This window comes from Cariama cristata, unplaced genomic scaffold, assembly GCF_000690535.1.
Source record: "Cariama cristata isolate BGI_N322 unplaced genomic scaffold, ASM69053v1 scaffold1842, whole genome shotgun sequence".
Classification (NCBI taxonomy): Eukaryota; Metazoa; Chordata; class Aves; order Cariamiformes; family Cariamidae; genus Cariama; species Cariama cristata.
The window spans coordinates 17,840-36,582 of NW_009603022.1; the positions used below are offsets into that span (position 1 = coordinate 17,840).

Genomic DNA, 18,743 nt, shown 5'->3' on the forward strand with positions numbered 1-18,743 from the left:
ATTTCTCAGTATGGTGCGGTACAGCTGCCCCCAGCGCAACTTCCCGAGTCTGCCGTGAACACCACTGACCTCTCCGTCTTGGAAGTGCTTCTTGAGCTGCTTCAGCATGACGGTGAGCTTCTTGGACTGTACCCCACTGTAGGCCAGCAGCATGCTGCCGAACTGCCGCTCCGTGATCCGCCCCTCCACCGGGTCGTGCCGCTCAAACTGCAAGGGGGAAAAAAAAAAAAATATAAAAAAAATAAAGGGAGATGAAAACAAGACAGTGCAGCAGAAAGCTCCAGCCTGGGTAAGGGCATAAAAAGGTACTGTAACAAAAAATGAACACTGCAGGAAATGCTCATGAAGAAGAAATCCTAATGCATTTGAGTATTTGCTTTCCCCAGGACTGTCTCCATCAATAAGACAACATTTTCCCTGCGTGCTATTTCTTGGACAACTTCTGGAAGAACTCTTTGTATCTCGCCCTCCTACTTTTATCTCACAGGAGGACAGCACTGGTAAAGTTGGACTTGAAAAGGCGGGATGATTACGTGAACTTGAAACCAAGCTAGCATCCACAGGTCTCCCAAGGGGTGGAAAGCAAGGAGAAATACTGTGGTGTTCTTCACGCATACTTCCAGCTCGGAGGTCTGAGCAAGCATCCCAAGAATTTGGCTGCTGCAGTGACCTTTTCTGATCGATCAAAGATCTGTGCAGGACTGAGCTAACGTGCAAATGCATGCCTCAAAAGAAGCACATGTAGAAGTGGTTACACAATGGCTATAAAGGGGGATGGTGGTTAATAAACCAGGAAAGAAAAGTCTTGCAAAAACTAAGTCTCATTTTAGCTCTTCTCTCCTCCAAGCCCTGTACCAGTGTCCCAGCAAGGGAAGGTTCATGGATGCCTCTAGACCTCACCTTCCCCAGTCCCAGAAAGTTCTCCTTGTCCTTAGCCCCTTCCACTCCCCAACCTTCATGAATGCTGCTGTGAGGCTCCTGCAGAACTTCCCACAAACCCTTTGGCAGAGAAAGGTTTTCTCCATTCACCCATCTCTCCAGCGTTAGTTCACGTTCTCCTGGCTTTTGCTGCAGGGGAGAAGGGAAGAGGAATTCCCCAGCTTGGGAAGGTGCTGGGTTGGAGCACCAGGTCTCTGCTAGCTGAATAATGCAGATTTCATCTTTTCCTTTTTTCCCCCCACCTCTTTGTGGCTTTACAAACATCAACGGTAAGACTTCAGCCGACTTCGGTTTCACAGATCTCAGCATTCAGGTTCCCTTATTTGATTTCCTTCAAATTTATCAGAAAACAAATGACCTACGCTATAGCTGATCACAAGCCAGAAGACGACTTTTAACAAATATTTTTCAACTCCTCCGGAACAGCTTAGTACCGCCGACTTGACATTATATTGCTCGGCGAGTTAACCATTTCTGCCTCAACTGCTCTTCTGTGCTTAATTACACAGCTAACACAAAAGCCAGCAAGGCACCCAACTGAGATGAAGATGGGGAGATGAAAGCCATCAGCTCCACCAGCTTCACTTTCAATCCTTGTGTAGGCAGAGCTCCAGACGCAGCAGCTATATATGCTTTTAAGATACAGTGCTCTTCAGTTACGCTATATAGCGACTAGGTTGCTTGCAAACAAGATATTACAATTTCCATACTCATGCCAAGTTGGGGGGGTAAATATTTTTTAATTATTAGCATATCAGCCAGACTTTCACTGCTTTTCCCAGTGGGACGCTAAGTGATTCCTATTGCATTTGAAATGCATGAAGTGCCAGGGCTGGAGGGGTTTGGACGGACTACACTGGCAGGAGACAGCTCCCAACTGGACAAATTCTGCTTCTTAGTACCTTGTGCTTCTGCTTGAGTGGCCCACACAGTATTTGGGAAGAAGATAGCACTTTTTACTGTCATCTGATACAGACTTTGGGGGTTACTGACGATGCAAAACCCCTCCTCTTCCTTCTCCTCTCCCCTTCTTGCATGCTGGGGAAAGGAGAGGGAGAAGTCATTTGGAGGAAAAGTAAGTGTTCTTCATTAAAAAAGCAGAGGTAGTCATTTCTGCCATGTTTGAAGAATGTGAAGAAGTTTTACAATACCCAAGGGACGCAAAAATTCGCAGTCAGTGCTGTTTCAAAAGCAGCACTGATGCTTTCTTCTGCTATAATATTCCTAATTTCATCCCCAAAGACATAAACCCGTGTTTTTCTACCAACTGCCTTCAAATATCCCAAGTTTTAGCAGAGCTTTAGGTAGCGTCTTTTATTAAAGGATAAGAAATGGGTCCGAATATCTCCAATCAACCTCATAAGTGGTGAATATGCTTAGGAAAGTCTTGAGTCAGTGCCTAAAAGCCCCCCGGAGCTTTCCCCCTGCCCTGCATTAAGGAGCGGGCATTATGCAGCTCCACCGGGTAACAGAAGCAGCACAGCTCCCTGCAGTCTTGCAGACGGGGAAATGAAAAAACGTCAGCTCCTCACAGTTTTTTTTTTTGTAACTAGGCACTCAGTGGTCAGATTTGCAATAGTGGATGCAAAAAAGACCAGAAAAGAAAAATTAAAAAATCTTTTCATTTTTCTCCTGATGTGCCTCACACAAAGCCTTTTGGTGCCAACTTTAAGATAAGAAAGCAGGATTATTCTCTAAATGCCAGGCTGAAGAAGTCTTAACAGGAGCACGATGATGAAACACAATTTCAGGTTAGCTTTCCTCTTTCTTTCCCATTTTCAGCCGTGGCCCTGAGATGTTCAAAGCGACTGCCCCACTGCTGCTGCAGAGGGTCTCAGTGAGCCCTTCGGCTCCCCTCGCTCGGGTTTTCCCAATTAAAAGATGAAAACACACCTACAGTTTAAGGATTACCTGGGGAAAGTTGGTACATTAAGAATAAGACTAATTTCCAATCAATGTTCGCAGTCATGCAGCTGGGAGAAAGGCAGACAAACATGCTTTAAGCAGGATTACTTGTAAAATTCAATGCAAACTAACTTCTAGATCTCAAATGTCACTATTGAAAACGGATAAACAAAGTTGTCTTATTTAGTGGTACCTATTACTAAACATTTATAGCTACAGAATAAGCAATGGAGAAAAAATGCTTATTCCTCCTGCGATTCACCTTCTCAGCTTTTGGTCCTTGGAGTTTTAGGGATTTCCTCGGTGGGAAGCCGTAGCTGGACTGATATGTCTAAACAGCCACATGACAAATTTCTCCCCCCAAGAGGTTGCCTGATGCCACTTAGCACCCACTAATTATGAAAACAAAGCATACTGCCCCAAAAGTTTCACAGCAGGTACTACTGGCATGCTTTCAACCATCACTCACGCAAGGAAAGGATGGACAGAGGTGTAGCAAAACACATAAAACCTGGGTTTGGGTAACCTGGTCTAGACCAGGCACCGGGGATTCTTTTGTCCTACAGGGAAAATCAAGATCAACAAGTGCTATTGCATCGGCTTCAAAGACACGAGCCAAGGCAGGTGAGGAAAGCCCTTCTGGAGGCAAACCTTTCTACAGTGTCTGTTCAAAATAACTCCAATACTCAAGTACAAGGATCTCACCAGCTCTGAGCAGCCAGTATCGAAACGTGGGGCACAATCAATATGCTGACGGTCACAGTATTTTTGGCATCTTACAAAATTTATTGAAAGTGAAGTAGAGCACCCATCCTACTGCCACAGCCTGAGTCTTGATCACAGCAGTGGCAAGAGCCTCTCCTGCAGCAGACCCACTGCATAAGACAAAAGAGTTTTAGTCTTTTGATTTATCGCACAGCTGGGAGACTCTGTTAAAGGACAAACTAAAGATAAAACAAATCTAAGATGAAGGAACTAAAATAAGTTATTTATACAAACCTCTCTAAAGTACAAAATTGTCCTGAGACCCTGTGAATAAGCAAACTCATTCCCCCTCCCTGTGGGCTCCAAAACTGGTTCCAACTTTTAATTTCTGCAGGTGGCTATCAGGTGCAGTGATGAGTCAAGACACCACACAAACATTATTCACATGAAAAAAAAAGCCTGGAAACCATGGAATTAATGCTTCTTATTCCAGATTTATCTCACTTTAAAATGAACACCTCTAACATTAAACCGAGACACTCACAGACGCAAAAGTCAATTCCTGGCAGCCAAGCGTTTTGCTCTCCCATACACAGCGGCGTTCATTGCAAAGGCCAGCCTACAAAGGGGTTGGCAAGCGAGAGCTGGTCAACAACTAGATTCCCAATTCAAATACAATCACCACTGAAGTGAGAAAAAGCAACAAAACCACGGTGATGGGTAACGAAAGTTTGAGATTTGCCTCCAAGCTAGTGTCAGAGACATTTACATTAATTACAGAAGGGATGAGTGGGGGATGTTTAAAGACGATACAGAAAACCAAAAATTTTGGTGAGAGAATTCTGCCTGTTTTTTTCTGGTATTTTAGCAATTGTGTTTATTCATAAAGAAACTTGACTTCAAATGATTTGTGAGTGGAAAAAACCCTTGATTTCAGCTTTGAAACAAACATCTATCCCTGCCACCTCCTTTCCCACCTCCCTCTCTGGGAGCAGAGGTACCACACTTGTGCCCTCCTGCTTTCTTAAACATCTTCTGGCCAACCCAACACAGCTCACCTGTCATCTCCACTTGAAAATGAAGGAGGGTGCAAAGCCTACAGTAATTTTTCTTTCAGTACTCAATACACAGTATATGAACAGTGTTAAGTGTGCAAAATCCCCATGTATTTGAAAAGGCAGGGAGAATAGTGTCTTTTCCCAGGTAATCACGATCCTTTGCCTTCATGCATGTGATGTTACTGTACAGGTTATTTTTCCAGTCACTTGGGGAGGGGGGCAAAACCAACCCCAAAACCCACAAGGATGGGATGCAGGGCAGAGCACGCTGAGATTTATTACAAGCAAACAAGTCCTCTGACAGCCTTTTCCCTTTCATATATCTTAAGAAAGGAAAAGCACGGCCAAGGCAATCGCTCAGCTGGCATCGCAGGGCACCAGCCAGTGTGGGACAAAGCAGCTCCCATGTGTGACACCCACCACTGGGGAAACTAGAGAGGGAACAGGGGGTCCTACCCCCCCTCCAAACAGCAGCCCCTAAATCTATGCGTGCAACACAGACGGCTGGTGAGTCCAACGCCTCCGGAGCAGCTTCCACCCGCAGCCACTTGGTGCCAGCAGCGGATTCTGCATCTGCACAGCATCAAGGATCCAGTAAATAATGAAATATATCACTCTCCAGTGTTCTTCCCTCAAGCCAGGACACCCGAGATGCTGAAGAAATTAGCCTAAAATATAATAGGCAGTATTTTGAAACTAATTAAAAGCCAATGTGATGTGCAAGAAAATGAAAGGCGTTTATGGGAGGGTAAGGAGGTAGGAGAAATGGGGCACAGCACCCTCCCACTGCCACCCTGACCCAGCTTTGCTAGCCCAGTCCCAGTAGCCAGTCCATATACCACATCAGGATACTTTCTACAATCATTTAAAAAACTACTCAGTCTTAAACATGTGTTAAATACCCCTTTCCCCCCCGCCACCCCCCCCAAATCAGACAGGATGAACATCTTCATATTCTTCTATAAACTGAAATGTGGGTAAGCGTCCTTCTAGATTAGCTTTCTGTCTGAATAAATTACCCTACCCTCTTTTCTTCAACACATGGAGGAAAGGCTTCATCACATGAGGAGAGCAGAAGACAAATAAACAATTTCCTCTGCTTCCATATCCCCTTAACTGCATAACTTCACAGAAAGGCAATACAAGGATCCATCATAAAACGACAAACCCATAATCCCCCTGCTTCCTGACTTCACTATTTTTTTTCCCCACTAACTCAATCCACCTTCTCTTGTGGGAAATCAAATGCCAGCTTCTAAGAAGCATTCAGCCTGAACCAATTCAGAGACCTGACCATGAGAAACGTCTTTATTCAAAAAAAACCACTGGAACTTCTTAAACACAGACATTGGTTTCCTTTCATCTCTCCTTCTGCCACCACTGGCTGCAAGGCTGATTGCTGGGAAATGAAGCAGCTCTGATGGCTAAGGAGCCATCTGGCATGGGCAGGAGGACCTCCTCTGGGTCCTCCTTAACCGTGGAAATGGGGCATTGCAAATGCTGCCGTGGACTCGGACCGTGCACCTCATAAATGTAGACTTTTCCAATCTGAGAAACAACAAGGAAACCAGGAAAAGTCATTTAAACCAAAGGTTTAGGGTATAAACAGCATCGTGTCTCTCTGAGCACAGACCTGCAGCCCTGGCATGCCATATGTTGTGGGGTAAGGGCTGAATTGCCCCTTCTAGTCCGGGCTCGGTGCGGCACAACATGTAGCTTCAGCTGAGACACGGCGGTGTTTCGGAACAAAAATCTAGGATGAGATTTTAACTTGCCCCCAGGACATCCCTTCCTTCAGAAAACGGTCAAGCTTGGGTACCAGATGTTCCTCAGGGGAAGACTTCTCATGCCAGCTGACTCTACTTGCTCCTCATTAAATTAGTCATAACCAATAGCATTCATATGGGAAATTTCTACCTGAAACCCCAGTGCCGAAGCCCTGTCTAATCAGAGATTGCAAGTATGAAAAAAAAAAAAAACCTGCTTAAAAAACCAGGGAGCAGTGGGTTGTCGTTGCTGCCACCAGACTGAACTATGCCCAAGGGAGCAGCACCGGCTCTGCAGTTGCCCACGGAGGGATGCCAGAGCACCAAAGCCCTTAGAGAGGACTTAGCATCACCATTCAACCACAAACGGATGTCAAAACCTCATGCTCGAAAAGTGGGTTTTCTTCTCCTTCCTAACCTGGCACGGGATTTTTGGTCTGTACACTGAACGGTGGCTTATTTTATTTTGCTTTCTTTGTTTGCTGGAGAAGATTGTTTAAAAAAAACATCACGCCCTTCCAATGGCTGCACTCAGTGTAGGTTCAAACGGCGTTTAAAATCAACCAAAACCAGCAAGGGCTTCAAAGCCCATCGTCGCCAGATGGAAACACCCGGCTGTAACACGACGCAGCACGATGAAAACACAGCTTGGACTTTTCCTAAAGCATCACCAAAAGAAAAAGCAGTAGCACCTCCCATGCTGTTTGCTGATTACCTCTACGGTGCAACCCTACCAGCAGCCCCGGAGTGATGGGATGGGGATATCAGCTTGGTCTGTGCTTTGGGACTTCAATCGGTATTCCCCGGACTTATCCCGTGACAGGAGTGCCAACTGCTGAGCCATATGGATGAACCGATACTCTGCGCTGCTTTTTCTGCAATTATGCCCACACCTATCACTGCATGGGCTCATCCGAGAGTTACCGCACATTGCTAGTCTATAAACACCAGGAAAGAATATGAAATATGGTCACATCAGTTTTAAGAGGGATATTAAACACAAATACCACAAAGTATAGTACTCCTGCTGTGCAAGAATCACCATCTTCAAACTTCGATTTTTCAGAAATACTCTTAAACCCATCTTCTGTAAATTTGATGTAGATGTTCTTGAACTTCAAACTAGCTGCAGCCAGGCATCCCGGCAATATAGTTTCTACCCTCTTAAAACACTGATATTAGCAAAATATCTAGCTGTATTTTAACAGGCTCTTAAATTCCTAGGAAGGCCTCTCCTAAAAACCATTCAAACAAACTACCTATTCCCTAAAATCTCAAAGCAAGCATCTAAAAAATAAACATATGCATGTCACGTTTCCAATTGATATAGCAAAAAAAAAAAATAATAAATCTACAAGGACTTTTGGATGGAGAAAAAAGTGTTGATGGATGATTTTTGAGCTTATTTACACTGGTTAAACAAACATCAATAGCAGAAATATTGCTAAAACTAATTCTGTCAGGTTTAGGGGCAGTTGAAAAAGGTGACCTGTTCTGAGAGCTGTGGTGCACATAATAAAAAATCAAAAGGGTCTGGGAAATAATGATTTGTAGGGTAATATTCAGATTCACACTATATGACCCTTTAAAGTGGTATTTGCCCAAAGCTTTATTTGACAGGCTGTAATACATTATTTATCTGCAAATTACTGCAGCACTGGCTCTGTTTACTGTTCTGGAGAAGCAGGCTGCCAGGATCTCTTGTCAAGTTGCATATACAACTATGACAGAGGAAGAAAAAAAAAAAGGGAGGAAAACACTGTACATCTTCCTAAATCCCAGCAACCTCCTCATCCAAATAAAATAATGTATTTGAGAGTAAGCGGTAGTGTTTGCACAGGCACCAAACTACTACTAAAAAAGAAAGGCAGGCAAAAGTTCCTAAAGGCTTTTTATTTGGAAAGATCAAAGGTCTCAAAGTATTAATTTTGGGGGGGGTTAATTATACTGAAAGTTCCAGTGCAGACGTCTAAAAGACTGGGTTTTGCAAGGTGATGCCTTGCTCTGCTCCAGATAAAGCCTGATGTACTGCGTTGGCAGCCTACGAAGAGCCACTGGATGGGAATCAACAAAGCCCAACTACATTACTTGGTAAAAAACACTCAAAGAAACAGCTCTAGAGATTATCAGAGCTACCAACAATGGGAGAAATGCAAAACTTGGCCTGAACCATCATGCACAGGCTGTTCTGGGCACCGCTCTGCAACGCAGTGTGAACCAGGGCTGCCCAAGAAAGTCAGTCCAGAGCTGGATAACCCATACAGAGAAGCAAACCATGACCACCACGACCCACCTCTGATGCCTGGAGCAGACTGAGAGGCTCCCTGCCCGCAGCGCTGCGGCAGCTCCTGCCCCAGTGTGCTGCAACACAGGCTGCGCCGGGCTGGCACGCTGCCTACTGCTGATGGCGCTCCCTGCTTCGCCGGCAACAGGCAGACAGCACCACAACGTCCTCAGGTTTGGAAACCACTTCTCAGTCTCGTAAAACTAGGCAGAGCACCGGAATTATTTAATTGTCCATTAACTCCCTCCCCTACCTGATCCCCTGGACTCAAGTGCAGGTTGTACAGCTGCTTGATCAGGTCAGGAAAAATGCTCCCGATGCTACCAGCAGCATACTTGACTTCATCTTTAAAAAAAAAAAAGGGAAGAAAAGGGAGCTATTTTCATATGAGAAAGATCCAATCTTCTGAATGCTTTCCCTGTTGGCACTTTTCCTCTGCTCTCAGAGAGCAGCTTAAGTGAATATGTAGCAGCCAGGTTAAAAATGTACATCTGTCAGCAGCAGCGCAATGCCGGCAGAGCAGGTGTTTGATAGATGCTTTTGAGGTTTCATTGACCTTGGCACACCACTGCTGCCTGCCAGGGGAAAAAATTAATTCCAATCACCGGTAACTTGTTACACTTTAATCAGCAATTAAAAAAAGGTTATGTAAAGATGGGCACACCTGAACTTCATCCTCATGAATCAAACTAACCTCTTGCCAGCTCTTTAAGGATCTGTGTTTTGAAATTTCATGCAGTGAGGGAATGAAAGGAAGGAAACCTGAAGAAGAGGAATTAGTAATACCAAGGGGAAAGTACACATCTGGATAAATTAAAGGGAAGCACTTGCCTGACTGCCAGGATGGAGAGGGGGAAGAGATGAGCAACCACCTCCCACTGCCGCTCTCCAGACTTGGCTCTGCTACTGCCATTCCTGCCCTTGACAATTGCTCCTGGTACCTCGGTGTGAGTAACAGCGCAGCTTTTCCATCCGAGATGCTGGCTGAATAAGAGCAAAGTTCAGGAGCAGTACAAGTTCCTGACCCCCCTGGCAGGGAAACCCATGGGACAACAGAGCCGCAAGTACCCGAGTCAAACCATTACTCTGAAAAACACAAATAGAAATCTCCACAGAACTGATACACACAATTTTATTAAGAAATATAGCTCTCTGACTGCCTGTTAGAGTTTATGCTGTTTCTGCTTGACCTTGGCGCTCAATTCCCCAAGAAAAATAAGTTTGCAGCAGTTTTGATTCAGCCTAGCAGGGAAAAGGGACCGCCTGCGTCCTGCTCCCACGTCCTCGATGCACCAACAGAAGCAAAGCCAGCAACGCTTGGAGGGGCAGAACAGCTCTGTCTTTGGAGCTTGAAAGAGGAAAAAAAGAGCAAGAGGTCTAAAGTGTTTGTTCATATAGCAGAAGGATGAGGCAAAACTCAGATACCTACTACAAGAATTGCTCATTGGAAACTTTTCAGCCAGTGATTTTAGCACACTGTTATCGTGCAGGACTCGATTTGCATTTATTTTGGGTCGTGCTTAAGAAGCTGTCTGACATTCTCACCCAAGGAAGCACAGCAAGCCCGTTGGGTGATAAATGTCTCGAGTTTTTCTTCCTGTGATTAACAAAACACATTGCCCATGCTCCCATAGTCACTGTACTTGAGGATCCATGGGAAGATGGAAAACACACAGCCCTAAACATCGGCTTTGATTTTTGTCAGCTATCTGGGACATTGCAAACGCCTCAGCAACGGCTCTGCAGTAACAAAACAAAGCCACAGAAGCTTCCAAGACGGTTCCTGCCTTTCCCACCTCACTAACAGAGGGAAACCAAGCACGAGCACGGAATCTTGCGTGTGTGCTGAGCTTGCCAAGCACGAGCTAGTGTTGGTCCGAAGGCTCCCTCTGTACGGAGCTTACGTGCCCAGGTACCTTACCCAGCTAACGCTGCCCTACAGCTGCCGTCCCAACATGTTCATGCAGACGTCCCCAGCCGCTTGACCCATCAACTTTCAGGAGCACCTGGCTCTTGGTTAACTGAATTGTGTGCACATGAACAAAAACATCTATGCTAACTCACTTATCCCTTGTACTTTATGGACTCAGAGATACAAGCTTCCACACATACTCTCACGGCAACGTAATTAATCAAAATATCACTCTTGAGATTTTATTTGCAGGGGTCCTACAAAAGGCTCTGCTGCCTGCACGAGCGCAGGGCTCAGCATGCTGCACTGCGGGAGCTCAGGAACGGATTTACACACACTTCATAAACCAAAGGAGCCTGTTGTTACAGAGCAAAACCCTCTACTTCTACTAACGATGCAATAAATAGAAATTCCAATAAAATGCTCAAACGGCTTCCCCTGCAGAGCCACTGCATCATCCACATTTAAGTCACCCGGTTCAAACACAAGCAAAGCAGCAGCATATACCACAGTGGGTGTTTTCTCACCAGGTATTGCGATGGTTGCTTTAATTAGTCCAGGAAGCACCCATCCCAAACAAGAAGATGGCAAAACTGCTCCTTTGCGTTTGAGCACCGTCCCAGCAACACTCACAAGCAGGTGCAGCACCTCAATGCACACGTATTGTCACGCCCATGCCAGCTTCACCGGCACGCTTCTGGACCACTGACTATTTCGGTCTGCTGACCACAGACGTTCTCAGCTTGATGCTGGGTACCTGCCTGGTGTCGCTGCCCTTAACCTCAGCGTGTCGGTGCCAGTTGCAATGCTGCAACTGCTCGCTTGTCACCGCTGATGGAACGGACCCAAATTAGAGCTAAGACACAATTTAAGAAGTGGCTGGCTGAGTGCTTTTACTTATTTCAATCCAACGGCTATGTTGGAGATGACCACACAGCCAGGCACGGCCTTCCCGTGCTCACGTAGGCTGAGTACGGAGTTGACTGAAGCAGAGCCCGAGGGCCGGTGTGCCCATTGTTCCTTGAAGCACACCAGTTAGCACCCCCAGGTTGTCTCACCAAGCTTTTCACAGCTGACATGCAGATGTTTGATGTACTGCTATCATCCTGAGTTCCCCTAAACCGCCCCACAGCTGATATCTGTCTCTTCCTCCACCTTTCAGAGCGAGGCATCGGAAGGGTTTGATTTCTCTGGCATGGATGATTTTCCCATTTGCTTTTGCAGCCTGTACTGGGGAGGAATTAGTTAGGATTAGTGTTAACGGCATCTTCCGATAGAGACACAAAGCACAACTTCTGGTACCTCACCTGTGATGGTGAAGTCACCCACTGGCACTCTCCCTTAATGAAAAAAGGGACTGAAATTCAACTCGTCTTGTATTTACACTAAACTTTCCCTGGTGTACATTTAAGCCTTTCATTACCTGCTCTGCTGTTACTGATTGATGAAAATTACTTGGCTCAGTCTTCTTTATAGTGACTCCTCATGTTTACCACGACAGTTATATCTCCCTTCTGTCTTTCCTTTAAGCTGCACATGCCATGGCCTCGTAACTTATTCCTATTTTCCAGATTTTTTTTTCCGTACTAACATCCCATTTAGAATTCTTACCTAGTCTTTGGCTGACATCAGATGAAAACTGAATGCCAGCTTTTCCCCAAACCCTAACTGAGACAGTATGGTCAACCTGAAAGCTTCACGTGACCCTGTCCGCTCACACGCCAAGACAAAAGCAAGCTGCCAGAAGCTTTGAATGCCATCAAAAACATGAGCTGTCCAAATCATTTCAACTGCCTGCCTGGAAATTCCCACCTTACACATGTATACGCTGGACTGTGACTCCTTAACTACAGAGTTCCCTGACATGAAACTATTCATGGTAGTCAGATGATCCCATTTTTAACTGGAGACGCCACTAAATTCTGTCATCTACAACACCTTCATGGCTATCCATCAGAAAGTCATGGTCATCAGCCTTATTTCTATTCCCTAAAAATTCTAACACATTAAATGCAGAAGAGGGAGTATACAGATCTGTGGGAATAAGCCTGGTAACTCCTCTCCTCCTTGGCACTAAACCCATCATGGCTTTGTCCATACCCGACTCTAGTAAGGACTTCTAGGGGGGGCAAAAGTCTCAATTGTCAAGTTCCCTTTCCCTTCCAGAGCTGTTGTTTAAAGGTTATTGGTTATCAAGGTACCTCGAAGCTAGAGTCGGGATGACAATAGTGACACAGACCCAGAGCGCATGCTCTCAAACTCAGATAGAGACAGGTATGCGCTCCAAGACATCCCAACTGCTGACCTCTTCATTCCCAATCTGCCTCTGCCAGCTGGGATTGACCAAGAGAAAGAAGTTCAGGCTGAATTTGGTATGTAATAGCACAAAAGGGACAAGTGGGCAGCAGAGGATCACCGCAGGAGGCCTCCCCTTGGTAAACACCTCCACCGCCGTCTCCCATGTCTCTTGGCTTCATAGCACCCATCCTGCAGCTGCAGAGCAGTCCGTAAGTGCACATTTGGTCTGTTGCCTTAGCAGAGGAGCAGCTCTTAGACAACACACCAGAACACAAATGTAAAAGCCAGGCTACTCCTGGTTTTTCTGTGGTTGCCTAAAAAGAGGCTGCTTTTTATTTGTATTTTCAGCTTATTAACATTCCTCTCCCTGTTCTAATTCTGTGCTTTACCTATTCCCTCTCACAGCAGCCCTTGTTCGCCCTTCTCCACCCCCCGGGCTCAGACTGCCTCCCTCCCACTGCTCACGACCCAGCCTCAGCACTTCTGCTCCCTGGAGCAGGAGCAATCAAGCCGTGGGGTCTACATCACCGAGCCTGTGTCCTCCCAATGCCGCGTTCCCACCTCACCTTCCCGTTGAATTGCTGATCCTCTGGGATAAACAGAGGACCAACGAGGCACACTTTAGGATTTCTGTATTTAACGACCAACCCGTCCTCCCCTCATTCCCCGTGGCATACTGAATGGTTTCCAAGTGTATCTTTTAATACCTCCTACTGCAGCCTCACTGGCGCATCCCAGGTGATTCAAACCATTCCTTCATATGTTTGCACATCAGAGATGCCACGGTGATAGACACCTCGGGTATGCGCTGCAACCAGATCAGGAAATCACTAACAAAAAACACAAGCAATTTTTGTATCTGCCATTAATTGCCCCATTAAAGAGATAACTTTACAAGTGCTGTTTTGGCTTTTCATGTGAAGGAAGAGAAAGCAAGCAGGGGACTAAAAGAGGAGATGGAGAGACTGAGGATAAAGATACAGAAATAGATACAGAACTCACAAAACTATGTAAGCATACAAAAATCGATTACAGGACGCAGAGAAACAGGAATTCATAAGAAAAAAAAGGGAAAATGTTACATCCCCCATCATTGTTCCCACAGTGTCCAGGCCAGCAGTGAAGCTGATGGTGAGGGGATCACCAGGTAAAGGACAACTTTGTGAGACAATACAGCTAACCATGACCGAGACTGCCATAAGGGTGACATAAAATAAAAGGGTCTCATAAATTCGATAGCAAACTGACCTCCCAGAAGTCCAAGTTTTAGACCTTTCCTTACAAGGCTTAGCCAATTTGACACTGCCAGGTTTCATTCTTCAGGCCAGTCAAAACAATTTAAGTTACTCTTTTCTTTCACCTGAGTCACTAACAGCAGATACAAAGATACACGACTCATTACTGCAAGCTTTGCTGCCTACGTTAACAAATCACTGAAAATCTGTATCAGTCTGCAAGCCCATATAAAAACAAGGCAGAACCCAAAAAAATCTTGAGTAAGCTGCTAACACCACCATAGTTTTTAGTACTCGGTACAGGATTACTCACATACCAACTACCCCAGCACTGGGACTCAGAACAGAAAGGCACTTAAGGACTTTGGTGGAGTCACCAAGAAAAGCCTGGACGTGGCACTCAGTGCCGTGGTCTAGCTGACATAGTGGTGTTAGGGCAAAGGTTGGACTCTATGATCCCAGAGGTCTCTTCCAACCAAATCGATTCTGTGTGATTTTGTGTGACAAGTTATTATCCCAAAACCAGACTGCGAAACATTAGAAATGTCTTCTGAAACCAGAATATTCATTAAGACAGGGTTGAGATCCAAAAAGATTTAGGACTTTCTAATGGGGTATGTGCAAATGGAAGAGCATTCGTCACCCCTTCTTCACAAAAACAAAACCAAGCAGCAATCGTGTCGGCATTGGCCATGAAAACAGGAGTTTCCAGGGTAAAGAAGTTACTCTCACATCACCTGTCACAGAACGGGCACATAAAACAAATGATTTTCCAGATGGCAGCAATCATGTGTGGTACCTTTGCTATATTCTCACAGAATCCCATGTTACTTCTCTTTGCTCCAGCACTTGGAAGACCTTTTGCTTGGGAGGAACTGCTATCGGGGCATCCTTGATCCTTGGATAAACAATGATCTGCAAAGATCCCACCGTTTAAGCATAAGGATACACATCTGCACGAGGGTCTGACTCTTCAACCTATCTGGCAAGCTCCTTCACGGGAAGCTGCATCCCACCACCTCGAACTGTAGATCCCAGATCACATCAGACCGAGATGTGGGGTTGCTCAAAGCCCTGCAAGCACAACCTCGCCTCTCCAGCTGTGGCATCTCCCGCCAGCAAGACAGCCCCTCACCTACAAGACGTAGGGCTGGATTAGTACCTGCTTCACCGATTCAGCTGAGAACAAATGCCCTCCATGAGTAACTGTCAGGGAAACAATGTGCTATAGAAATCTCACTGCAGGCAATTGGGGAAAAAAATTTTTTTTACTAAGGTCTTATGCCATAGGCATATATTCCACTGCTGGCAGAAGGAGACCTGGGGAAATAAAAGACTAAATATGGAAATTAAATCACTGCTATTAGCAGGTTTTGGATTGCCTTTCAGGGCTGACACAAATGTGGAGAACAAAGGGCTAACACATCTTTTCTACATGCACTTACAGAATCCAAGAAAAATTTAGGCTGGAAGAGACCCACGGGCTGGCTGGGCTGCTCTTGGTCCACCAAGGACACAGGAATATCTAGGACAAACACTAACAAGTAGAAACAGCATAAACGATGTCAAGTCCTATCCATCTTCCTAACTCGCAGAATACTTTCACTCAAAAAAAAAAAAGCAGCACTGTTTAAGCCAAATACCGCCTGTCCTACCAGGGCACGTTATAGCTGCAGAGCCTGTCCAGACTAACTTGTCACCGTTTGTCACACTAAGCGACAGGAAGAAAGGAAGTCTTTCCATAGGGACTAATGCAAGGCAGCATGAACATGGTAAGAAAATGCCAAGGATTTTGCTGGGAGCCTGCCCCACCAAGTGGGTTGGGCTTAGCTAAGCCAGTAGCTCAGCCTTAGCTAAGCCAGGCCACCTTGCAACACAAGGAGGTGGCCACGGCTTCCTCAAAGTAGCCAAACCACAAAATAACAAAACCTTTAGAAGCTTCTCCTCTCCCTCTGGCCATGGTTACTTTTCTCATCCTTCCCTTCCTGCAACTGAGTTGATTGCTGAGTTTCCATAAAATGATGGAAAATGTACTTTCATCAAAAAATAAGCAGAAGGGAAGAAAACACCAGGCCACGGTTACTTAAACATGCTGTCAGCACTTCATCCATAAGGAACATTGACATGTTCAGGGCTTTGCCTCATCTAATTGTTCTGAGAAAGTTTCTGCTCAACCTTAATAAGAAACACGCACGAATATTTCTGTAAGAACAAAAAAATGAACCAAGATCAGTAAGAGGAAGGTGGGTTCAGGCAGTCAGAAACTATTGTTCCACCTTCACAGTCCGCAGAAGAAACCAACTCTCAGGCGTATTAACTGCAGATACGCCTGGCTCCTGAGCCAAAAGGAAAAAAGCTTTAAGAAACGCCTTTCTTAAAGTAGATTTCTTCTGGAAGAAAGAAGTCAAGTGTTTCAGTTTGAGAACAGAGGCACCTTGTCACTTGAGGGCTGCACCAGCCCCAGGAGATATTCTTCAGACCTGCTGTCGGTACATTTCCTCAAAGCCCTTCCTGGAGTTCAGACACCTAACATGAACAAAAACTGGTTTTCAAATTAACATCCCAGCTTCAGGCTACATACTAATTTTGCTAAGCCAGCAAAGGATCAGTAGATGAGGGGACAAAAGCTCCGCTGAGCCCTGGCAGATCTGCCACCAGCTCTCTTCTGCTCCCTCTTCTCCACCGGTAAGACTAGCCACACTAAGAGAAGGATCCAGACATGATCTGTGTGGGCAGTTGAGCATGAAGCTGATGAAGGACCACTGGGCTCACAGGTTCGTTACCCAGACACACAAAACAAGAGAAACCATTAAAATTCAGCTACACGAGTCACCTGATGCTCTGTAGTACAGTATTTCCTAGCGCCACTTCTCTTGTTCCTCAGATTTGCACGAGTCAAGGTAAATACTTGAGGGATGTCTCTTCTCTGAACTACCATGTTTTTCAAGTGGCTGAGTTCATTAGAGCACTCCCTGGAAAAGGAGCAATGCAAACCCACTAGACACTTTTGTGAAAAGCCGCTTCACCGTGAACAAACACATCAAACGTGAAGCAAGGAAAGAAGGTGGGAGATCATGTCAAAAGAGATAAAAGCAGAAGAGGAGAGAAGCCACATTGCATAACGGTGAGGACAGAAATAGGCCTGTATTGCCTAAATCTATGAGAACTATGAACAGAAAAAAAAAAAAATCAGGTGCTTTAGTATTATGAACTCAGTAAAAAATTAAGTTTGGCAAAACAGAACCATTACCTTTGCATAGGTCAATTTTTCAGTTAAAATGAGTATCAAAATGCTAAACATAGCATGGTATTGTGCTCAAGGGTGCTGTCAGGAATTCAGTAACAATGCATTTATGATATTCATTAACTTACCAAGACATAAATATCTTGTACTGTCCCCAATGAATAACTAACATTCACCAGGAAGACACACAATTGACTGAAATCACTAAAAACTAAATTAATACTAAAACTGTTGCAGGAGGAAAATATGACGAACAAGTACCATGAAACTGAAAAAAACCAACTGCTTCTTAATGAGATAAGTGGGGACCTGCGGAGGGAGCACAGGACTCGAAGCACAGCGCCCGAAATACTTCAGTGCCTCCTTGTTGCCCGTCACGGAGAAAACGTGGCAGTGGGAAACCAAAGCAGGACAGCAAGTGAACAGAATAGACAGAACAACCTCTATTTCTCTTCCTTTTGTGTTCGAATTACAGCTTCTGGTTTTTATCCTTAAAAAGTATTTCATTCATTTCAATTTGTAGAGGCTCTGAGGAATCAACACTTTCCAGTTCACAAAGAACATTGCCTTCAGCCTATTCCCCTTGCAAATGCAGAGCCACACCACCCAAGTTAATGACCAGTTAAATGAAGTCAGTGAACTGGACAATTACCTTCATAAAAAAAATGAGTCCTTAGGTCACTTTCTTACTTAGATTCATAAAACTCCAAATAAAAAAAGGGAATAAATCCAGGTTAAGCTCACAACAACTGAATTAATAGGAACTTAATAAAATGCTGTTCGTTAGCTGGATCACACGACCTGAGCACGCAGACATTTATACATCACACTGAAGCAGTAGTGAGCTCCAAATACTGTTAACATGTTATGGTTGGGGGGGAGGGGTGGGTCCTCTTGTGCACAAATCCTTATTTCTGATGCAAATAAAAAGTCAGATCAAACCTCTGAGCCTGCTGTAGAGAAGGGCAGCATTTCTAACTGAGTCAGTTCCACCTGGGAGCTGGGACACAGACCAAGGAGCCCCCCTGTTGCTGTTCTTGTACTCGCTTTGTTCAAAAGAACCAAATTTTGAAGCTTGATGTTTAAATTCAGGCTATGTGACTAGGAGTAGGAGATTGGGAGCTGCTGTTAACTCACGGTAATACAAATTAAAAAAGGAGACCTGCAATTCAATTGAAAGGTAAAACCTCAGAAGAGATGGACAGTATTTCTTACAAAGCATATTAATGCAGGAGTGAATAAAGGAGGTCACATAACAGAGACCACCTATTTAGCAGGATTCAAACAAGGCTTGAATACTTACATAGCAGAAATATTCAGAACAGTGAAGGAAACAAGAAGGTAGGGACAAAAGCAGAGATGAAGGGTTTTGGGAATGTTATAAACCCTGGTCCTTC

At 45.0% G+C, this 18,743-nt stretch overlaps 1 protein-coding gene across 3 annotated transcripts in view; it reads right to left on the reverse strand.

Moving 5' to 3' along the window:
* Positions 1–18,743, reverse strand: part of MICU1 (mitochondrial calcium uptake 1) — a 97,913-nt gene that overhangs the window by 16,424 nt on the left and 62,746 nt on the right. For all 3 annotated transcript variants that reach the window (XM_009694987.1, XM_009694986.1, XM_009694985.1), the window contains one exon: positions 70–207. In XM_009694987.1, coding sequence (XP_009693289.1) covers positions 70–207 — 138 coding nt within the window. The remainder of the gene's footprint in view (positions 1–69; positions 208–18,743) is intronic.